The following is a 9570-nucleotide window of genomic DNA, read 5'->3' on the forward strand; positions in this document are numbered from 1 at the left end:
AGCCCCTAGATCCACACTTTTGTGGTTGTTAATCCTCACTGGAGAATATATTTTCCCATTGATTTTTCAGAGAGTGGATGAGAGGAGGGAGGGGGGATAGATAGATAAAGAGAGAGAGAAACATTGATGTGAGAGAGACACATTGCTTGGTTTCCTCCTGCATGCGCCCTGACTGGGCTGGGATCGAACCTGCAACCCAAGTACATGCCCTTGATCAGGAAATCAAACTCTTGACCCTTTGGTGCATAGGCTGACACTCCAACAACGTAGTCACACTGGCCAGGGCATCTGCTCATATTTTTGGGGAAAGCCAAAGAAGTATGGCCTCTAACAGAGTGTGATTCTTTTTCTTTCCCTGACAGTACTATGCCTACCTGTATTCTTACGTGATGCCCCAGGCCATCCGAGATATGGTGGATGAATACATCAACTGTGAGGACATTGCCATGAACTTCCTTGTCTCCCACATCACTCGGAAACCCCCCATCAAGGTGAGGGTTCCACTTCTGATTGGTCTGGGGTGCATGAATACTGAATTCACTTAGTTTGCAGTAGTGCGGCATGTAACCGTACCTCAGAGTCCTCATCTGTAAAATGGGGATAATGATACCATCAACCAAAAAGGATTGTCTGAAGGTTAAATTAGTTGTTAATTCAGTGGCTCTTCACTCTTAAGGGTAAAATAGATAGAACTCAGAGGATTTGGAACTTGGTTGGGAAAAATGTTACATCTTTAAGTTTTACTAATCTCTAACTGGAATTTTTATCAATTATGAAACAGGCTACAATTCATAAGAGCCTTTGCAGTAATTGTGATTTGTCACCAGTAGTACTCAGACATTTTCATATCACATTTGCTGTTGAATCTCAAAGTGCCACTTGTGGTCATCACTGCTATTAACTACCAAATGCATTTAGATCTTGCTACCAAATGCATTTAGATCTAGAAAAGAACACATATATTACTGTATTTCAGTATAACTTGTTTCCTTTGTAATCGCATGTAGTTAGTATTATGCATTTCAAAACATTCTGAGGTGGAGTCCACAGGTTTCCCCAGATTGCCAAGTCAGAGTGGAGGGGACTCCTGTGGCACAAAAATTTAAGAATGTCTGGGTTAAATTATGTAAAGCTCTAAGAATAATGCCTGGCACGTAAGTAATTGCTAAAAAAGTTATTTAGCTTAAAATAAGAACAAAAGTGCCGTCAGAATTCTAGAAATTTGAGTTTTGTTTTTATCTTTGAGTTGCTGAATAGATTTGATCAGAGTATCCCAATTTCATGCTCAGCACATAGAAAGACCATTTCCATCACCCTTTCTGTCATCACTGCAGGTTCAGATGAGTGAGAGCTCTCCTGGTGAGGGCTAGGGGAGGCCTGGTAAGGGCCTTCATAGTGATTAATACTAGAGAATCTGTGTGTCAATTCAAATGAGCAGTATTTATGACTGTGCTCTGTCAGTATTCATGCCGTAGCCTTATGTCCTTAGAAACATTGCTTAAGGCCTTATTTTATTATTGTTTAAAAGGCATATTATTTAATATTACAAAATAATAAGTTATCTTTATGGATATCATTACTGCCATGAGTATATAATATTTTATTCTTACATATTGAAGGTAAGTTTTATATAAATAACCAGCAGTCTGTACTAATAACGATAAATCATATCTTTGGTGGGAAGCATTGTGATAATCAAAGGACATTGGATCCATGCAACAAAGGGTAACAAGTGGAGGCTAGGTGGAGGTGGACAAAGGGGGGTAGAAAGAGGGGACATTTTAATACTGTCAACAATAAAAAAAAGTTTATGTAAAACAACAACACAAAAGAGAGATAGAAAAGCATTTGGGGGCCTTCTGCATCCATTTATACCTAGCAAGCCCTTTTCCAAGTATGGCTCAGGGTTATAACTTTAACTCCTGATAACCCCATAGTTTCTTCTATCCTAGTGCCTTCTGCTAGCAGTGGTTCTCAACCTTCTGGCCCTTTAAATACAGTTCCTCATGTTGTGACCCAACCATAAAATTATTTTCGTTGCTACTTCATAACTGTAATGTTGCTACTGTTATGAATCGTAATGTAAATATCTGATATGCAGGATGGTCTTAGGCGACCCCTGTGAAAGGGGTCGTGACCCACAGGTTGAGAACCGCTGTGCTAAAGCCTCACAAAAGAATAATTAGCAAAATAATGCATCCAATTGTGTGGGTTTTTCAGAAATTGTGACTGATAATAGTCACAGTTATTTTCATAAAAGTAGTATGTTTGCCAGGTACAGTGATAGATCTGATATAAAACAGTGAAAAGCATACTTCTTTGCAAACTTTACGGTTTGGGAGACAAGGCCTTAGAAAGAAGTTAATGATTGGTGAAATTTTCTATTCCTTCTTCTCCTTTCTTATGTGGCCAGGGACTGGGCTTCAGCCAAGATGTGTGCTTCCATTTATACCTCCCTCATAGGTCAGAGACAGCCATGAAAGTCAGGCTCTGAGTGATTAGGTGTCACCTGAAACTCTTACAGACATGATGAATTTTTCACCTTCATCAAAGTGTGTTTGTCTATATTATTAGACTAATTAAACACTGGCCTAATCTCTTCAGTGTAGAGAATGAGATGGAAATAATTTGCACATGGTATACATGCCTCTTACCAAGTGAAAACTTAAGAAGTAATTATTCTCTGTGAATTTTCTCAGTCTTATGGGAATATAAGAGGAATTTAATTCAAGATGAGGGTGAACTTTTTAAAATCAAAGGCCCAATAAATTAAGAATGCCTTCAAATTTTGAGTTAATTTCTTCAAATTCTGAGTCCAGTTATGCACTTTATAGTATAGAACCAGTTAGCACTATTTTTATTAACTTACCTACTTTCAATAGCATCAGGTGTATGTACTATTTTGTATTCTAAAATAGTAATTTCTTTTTGTATTAAATACTTCAAAATTACACTGTTGAACTGTTCTCTTCCTTGTTAAAATTAGAAAGGTTGGCCCTAGCCAGTTTGGCTCAGTAGATAGAGTGTTGACCCACAGAAGGGTCCCGGGTTCAATCCAGTCAAGGGCACGTACCTTGGTTGCAGGTTCCTCAGCCCTGGTTGGGGTGTGTGCAGGAGGCAACCAATCGATGTGTCTCTCTCACATCAATGTTTCTCTCCCTCTCCCTCCCACTCTCTCTCTAAAAAATCAGTGGAAAAATATCCTTGGTTGAGAATTAATGAAAAAACCACACAAAAAAACAAACAAAAAAATTAGAAAGGTTGGTTGGTTTTATGATTAGCAGTGTTCTTTTAATAATGTTAATATCTTAACGATACTGACTAAAGAACAGGGAGTTAATGTTCTTAGAGCAATTGCTGCTTTGAATATTGTAATGTTACATTTTCCAGGAGGAAAAAGATCTAGACTATAAATAGGCTTTATGCAGAATAAGGATTTGGGGGGTAAGATTAATGATGTTTAGGTACAAACTTAGAATGAGTAGTAAATAAGCCATGGAGACCTAATGCGCGTTATAACGGCTATGGGCAATAACATTATCATATGGCTGCATCGGCAATCATATTGCAAGCCGAGGATCGCTGGCAACACCAGAACTGAGGGGGCAGGGAACAAGCTGTTCCCCAAGCCTTCTGAGAGGATGGACACCTTGACTTCAGACTTGTAGCATCCAGGACTATGAGAGGATAAATGTTTGTTTCTAAGTCTCTACGTTTGTGGTCATTTGTTTTAGCGGCACTAGGACACTAATACAGTCACTATCATGCCTTCAGTGGTGCTCACACCATTGTTTTCCTTTATGCTTTTGTCACCTAAGCATCCGTCCCTAAACACTGTGGCTTACTTGTAAGATAAACCTTTTTGTGTTAAAGTAGATTTAGATTTACAGACAGTTGTGAAGCTTGTACAGAATTCCCACCTACTCCATGCAGTTACCTTGTTATTAGCATCTTATATCAGTGTGGTCCACTGGTCCCAATGAAGGAACCAGTATTGATACACCATATTACTCGTCTATCCTTTATTTGGATTTCCTTAGTTTTTGCTAGAATGATAATGTAGTAGAATAATGTAAAGTGTAACCAAGAGCACATGTGAGCAACTGTGTGCCCTAAACTCTCAGTTCCCACATTCTTGGACCACATTCCATGGTTGTCTGGGGGAGAAAGCCTGACGAGAGCACGAGGAGCTGACTCTGCGTAACTAGCCCCCACCTACGGCGCCGGCCACACTCGGGAATGAGGCCAGACAAGTTACACCTGCTCCCCCAGTGAAGCCCGTAGAGAGGCTCTGGACTGGCAGGGACTACTGGGCCATGGAGAGTCTGCAGCAGACATATGCACCCCAGGCCGATCGATTCCCTACAGTTCCCTTAGCCACATTCCCACTAACTGGAGAGGTTAGAGGAGCAACCCAGGAGATGCCTTTAAGCCAATGCTTGGTCATTGGTCAACAGGGTTAAGTACAAAATGAGTTCCACAAGTGAGCTTGACCAGAACCGGGCAGAGCAGGTGAAAGATTCCAAGGCCCCCTTAGAGCCCAGCACAGAGGCGGGGAGGGGGAGATATGTGTGTTCTGCTGTGGGCACAGTGGCAAGTTCTGTTCTGCTGCCCTGGCCCGATTGGTACAGGTCCTACCAGCTTTCTGGGTCTGCCCTCTGGTGGCCCTGAGCTTTCACTTCTGAACCTAAACTTCCCAGCCTCAAGCATACACAGAGCAGGACTGCTGGAGGCAGAGGGCTCTCTGAGGAGGTGAGTGGGCAGTCATCATGAGAATGGGAGGGTCCTCCACACCCCTTCTCTGGGGTGGGGCAGGTAAAGAGCACCTGGGTCCCAGGGGCAGAGTGCAGCTCCGAGCAGGAAGGAGTGCAGCTGGGAGAAGGGGAGGAAGTCAGTGTCTTTTTTCTGTTCCAGGATCACTTTGCCATTTTAAATTTTATATAAATGGAATCATACAGTGTCACTTCTCCATGTCTCTTAATCTTGCTTTCATATTTTTAAAGCTTTTTGTCAGTATTTTCCATATATTCCATATAATAATTTTAGTATACTTTTCATCACTAACATTTTCTTCATGCCCATCAGTTGAGTTTGAATTTAACTCAATATACTTTTCATTTCTGTTGTTCTGTTTGGCTCCTTTTCATATTTGGTTCCTTTTCATATCTGTTAGGACTTTTTTGATAGTCCCTGTTTCTTCCATTAAACTTTGAGAAATCTTTCAAAATTGCATCGTAATATTATACACATTTATTGTTACAGTCACTCTGATAATCCTGCTATTTTGCAGTGTTTTGGGATCTGATTTTGTTGTTTGTTTCTTCCTTATGTGGCTCATTTCCATTCTTGTGACTTTTTTTCTTGTTAATCCTCACCCAAGAATATTTTTCCATTGATTTTTAGAGGGTGGAAGGGTAGGGGAGAGACAGAGAAACATCAATGAGAGAGGGAGAGAGAGAGAGAGAGAGAAAGAGAGAATAGAGAAACATCAATGTGTGTGTGTGAGAGAGAGAGAGAGAGAGAGAGACAGACAGACAGACAGACAGACATCGATTGGTTACTTTCTGTACATGCCCAGACAGGGCCAGGGATTGAGCTTGCAATCGAGGTACAAGCCCTTGACCAGGAATCGAACCTGAGACCCACCCTTCAGTCCACAGGCCGACGCTCTATCCACTGAGCCAAACCGGTTAGGGCTTTTTGATTTTGTTGTTGTTAATTCTCACATGGGGATATGTTTTCCATTGCTTTTCAGAGAGAGTGGGGGGCAGGGGAGAGAAACATCGATGTGAGAGAGACACATCAACTGGTTGCTTCTCGCATGTGCCCCAACTGGGAGTGAACCACAACCCAGGTACATGCCCTTAACCTGGAATCAAACCCGATGCTTGGGCTGGTGCTCTAGTCGCTGGGCCACACCAGCTAGGGCACAGTTTGTGACTTTTGATTGTGAGGTTATATTCTTTGGGATTTTACCTGTGTCTCTTTGAGGTCTAAGTTTGCACCTGAGAGGATTTGCATTTCCTTCTCCTGCATCCCTCAGGTCTACTTGAGACCTGTGTAAGCTAAGTGAGCATCTTGGGACTGTTTAGGACACACAGCAACATACATTCCAGCCTCAGGTGTGTGAGGGCCAGCGTGTGCTTAAAAGTGGTCAGAAGTGCTGTTCCTTTTCCGCTGAGAGCTGAGACTGAGCAGAAAACGTTTCCTTCCTGTCGCTCTCTGTGGGCTGCCTCTATCCCACGCAGCGTCTGGTACAGCGGGTCCCACTGCTTCACACAGTCTCCTGTCTGACTTCACACTCTTGCCTCCCGAGTCTGATAAAGACCCCACGCTCCTGGCTGCCTCACTACATTCAGGTCTTTCCATTCTTTTGGCCTCTGAGGATTTTATTTTTCATTACAAGCTCAGTCATATATTTAAAGAGATGGTTTACATATATCTTACCCTGGTTTTTTCCGCCAGGTATTCTGTGCTGAGGGGTTTTATGTTATGTGGTCGGCCACATTGTTGATAGTGAAGCTGTTACATTATTCTCCATACTTTTCTAATTGCTTGAAGTTTCCTAATAATAACTACTAAACTGTAATATGACTACTTTCCCATGTTTTTTCCCCTCCCCTTTATTTCTTTTTTTTTTTAAATCCTCACCCAAGGAGTGAGGATATTTTTCCCCATTAATTTTTAGAGAGAGTGGAAGGGAAGGGGGAGGGGGAGAGAGCAAGAGAGAGAAACACCGATGTGTTAGAGACACATTGATTCGTTGCCTCCTGCTTGCACCCTGACTGGGGCTGGGGATTGAACCTGCAACCGAGGTACGTGCCTTTGACCAGGAATTGAACCCTTTCAGTTTGTGGGCTGATGCTCTGACCACTGGGAAAAACTGACCAGGGTCCCATGTCTTTTGTAATTTTCTTAAAAACTTTTTATGGTTGTGTAGTATTTTATAATTATTTAACTAGTCCCCTTTTGATGGGTCATTTTCCAGTATTTTGCTATTAAAGATATTGAGAAACAACTTTATACCTACATTTTTCTGGGCAGCCAAGAAGAATACTAGCAGCAGTTACTAAACAGGTAACACTGACCATTTTAAAGCTCCTGATACCTGTTAATTACAGGCCGTTGGGAAGAGCCCCTTTACGTGTTGTAGCCACGTGTGTGGCAGGCGGCAGCCAGGGCACTGGCCCTGACTCCCTCCGAGCGCATGTGGCTGTCTGAGGCCGTGTCTTCCCTGTGGACGTGGACGCATCGGGTTGGTTAAGCTGTGGGGTTTCTCAGCGTTGGCACCTGTGATCCTCACTGTGCTCCTTCTTCCCTGTTCCAAGGTGACCTCACGGTGGACTTTCCGATGCCCAGGATGCCCCCAGGCCCTGTCCCACGATGATTCCCACTTTCACGAGCGGCACAAATGCATCAACTTCTTTGTCAAGGTGTATGGCTACATGCCCCTGCTGTACACGCAGTTCAGGGTGGACTCTGTGCTCTTCAAGACCCGCCTGCCCCACGACAAGACCAAGTGCTTCAAGTTCATCTAGGGGCCTTGCAGGTTTGGGGAGAGGATGAGCAGAGTGAGGGAGGTGGCTCCTAGACGTGGAAGGACCCCAGGCACATCCACTGGGTGGGTGGCCAGACCCTCTGCTGGGGGAGGCAGCGGGAAGAGTGGAAAGGAAAGAGTTGCCTTTCTCTTGAAGCTGCCACGCTGGGCCTGGAACCCGGACAGAGGACACTGGGACTCCCTGCACAGGGCACTGACTGATAGCTTACACTGAGGACATGGGGGCTCTGGAGAGTCACTCACACAGGTCATAAGCCCAGGACAGCTGGTTTGTGGTTTTTAAATCCAGTAACAACTATTATTATTATTTAAAAAGAAAATGTTTCAGATTTGCCATTCGAGGCTTATTTATATATATGTGTGTGTGTATATATACATATGTATGTGTATGTATATATATTGCACACATACTCACATGCATATACATATATATATTTGGGGGGAATTTGAAATTTCTGCCTGTCTCACAAAGTGAGGGACCCACCAAGGCTCCTGATGTTCTCTTTTGGTGGAGATGGATCCTGGGCTTAGGGATCTGGCTCATCCTTAAAGATCATCTCCATTCTCCCCAGAGGATGTGCAGAAACAAAAAAATGGCCGGCTGGCCCTCTTATGGGGCCCGGGATGAGATAAGACCTGTCGGTTTGTTCCTTCTCCCTTTGCACTGCCAACGGCGCTCCGTGACTCCTGTCTCCTCTCCCTTGAGTCCCTGGGGAGGGCGGACCTGCATCTTGGAGACAGTTGAGCTTCCTTGTGCTGGATCACTGGTGTGTGTAGAGTCACGATGAGGTCATGCTGTCCCAGGACTGTCCCTGCTTTTTCCTTCTCTTCCATGTTGGAACCAGAGGAATGAGGAAGGAAGGGACCCCAAGGGAGCACTTCCAAGTGGCTCTTTTGTCCGCCCCCCTTTTATAAATGTGTTTTGGCTTCAGGCTTTCCTGAGGGTTGTCTCCTGTGTAAGAGAACAGAACTGGCGGGCTGCCCTCCCAGGTGTGGTCTGAAGTGGTTTGCAGGTGGGCCTTCTCTCTGTGACTTGGAATAAGCAAGCGTCCTTTGTGGCCCCCCACCCGGCTGGCCGGTGAGTCTTACGCAAGGCAGCTGCCTTGGGATAAATACCTGGGTGAAATTCACCTTCCCCTCCACCATATGTTACCTGTAGTTTTTGGATCCCTAATGCCTGGTTGTTCCAGAACACCCCGAGGTTTGGTATGTGCCAGAACAATGGGAGGATCTAACACCCTTTCCTTGACTTCTGACTGAAATATCATAGGCATTTTCACCCACATTGTCACTTTCCTTGGGTTTAAATTTCTATTCCCTGGGCTGAGATAGAAAAAGCTCTTTTTTCTTTTGTGGTGATGGCAGTAGGATAAGCAGAGAGGGTGTTAGTGGCATTTGGCAGGGATTCAGCCCATGCCTTTGGCCATTTTTCTGGACCCCACTTCCTTCCAGTGAAGTTGAGTGTAGCTGGTTTTCTGCACCTGAACAAAAGCTCAGGTCTGTCCTGGTCATGCACATGCCTTAAACCGGTCCGTCTTCCCCAGACCTTGACACCTGTGCTTCTATTTCTTGGGGGCACATTCTCCTGTGACCTGCCTGTACCAGTGGGTTCTCTTCAAGTATCATTTTGAAGCCAGGCTGTCCTGTAGATACACCCGACCGTAGGGCTAGCTTGACCTAAGTGGCCTCTCCGCGGGCAAGCAGGACCAGGGCTGCTCCCAGGGCAGGTGGTGTCCTCCAGGTCCGCAGCGGCATCTTCTCGTGGCCCTCCTGCTGAGGCAGCTGCCTAGGAGATTGAGTTACACTGCTCAGCAACCCAGCAAAGGGTCCAGACTCCCAGCATCCTAACTTTCTAGCGTCCTTTCCTTGACTTCTGACTGTATTCTTTTTAGCAGTAGCCTTCTTCCCTCGGGAAGCCAAAGAGTGTGGTGTGTCGAGCTATGTATGTGGCTGCTATTTTTATCTTGTTTATTTCAATGTGAGTAACTAATATACTGCCCTTCAGTGGGACG

At 44.4% G+C, this 9570-nt stretch overlaps 1 protein-coding gene across 1 annotated transcript in view; it reads left to right on the forward strand.

Annotated features, from left to right (window-relative positions):
• EXTL3 (exostosin-like glycosyltransferase 3) overlaps positions 1–7887 on the forward strand; it is a 111390-nt gene extending 103503 nt beyond the window's left edge. Inside the window, exons 6-7 of the mRNA XM_005874611.2 lie at positions 363–491; positions 7329–7887. Of these exons, the coding sequence (XP_005874673.1) occupies positions 363–491; positions 7329–7538 (339 nt within the window). The 3' untranslated portion in view covers positions 7539–7887. The remainder of the gene's footprint in view (positions 1–362; positions 492–7328) is intronic.
• The last annotated feature ends 1683 nt before the right edge of the window (positions 7888–9570 follow it).

Source organism: Myotis brandtii, unplaced genomic scaffold (assembly GCF_000412655.1).
Source record: "Myotis brandtii unplaced genomic scaffold, ASM41265v1 scaffold447, whole genome shotgun sequence".
Lineage (NCBI taxonomy): Eukaryota > Metazoa > Chordata > Mammalia > Chiroptera > Vespertilionidae > Myotis > Myotis brandtii.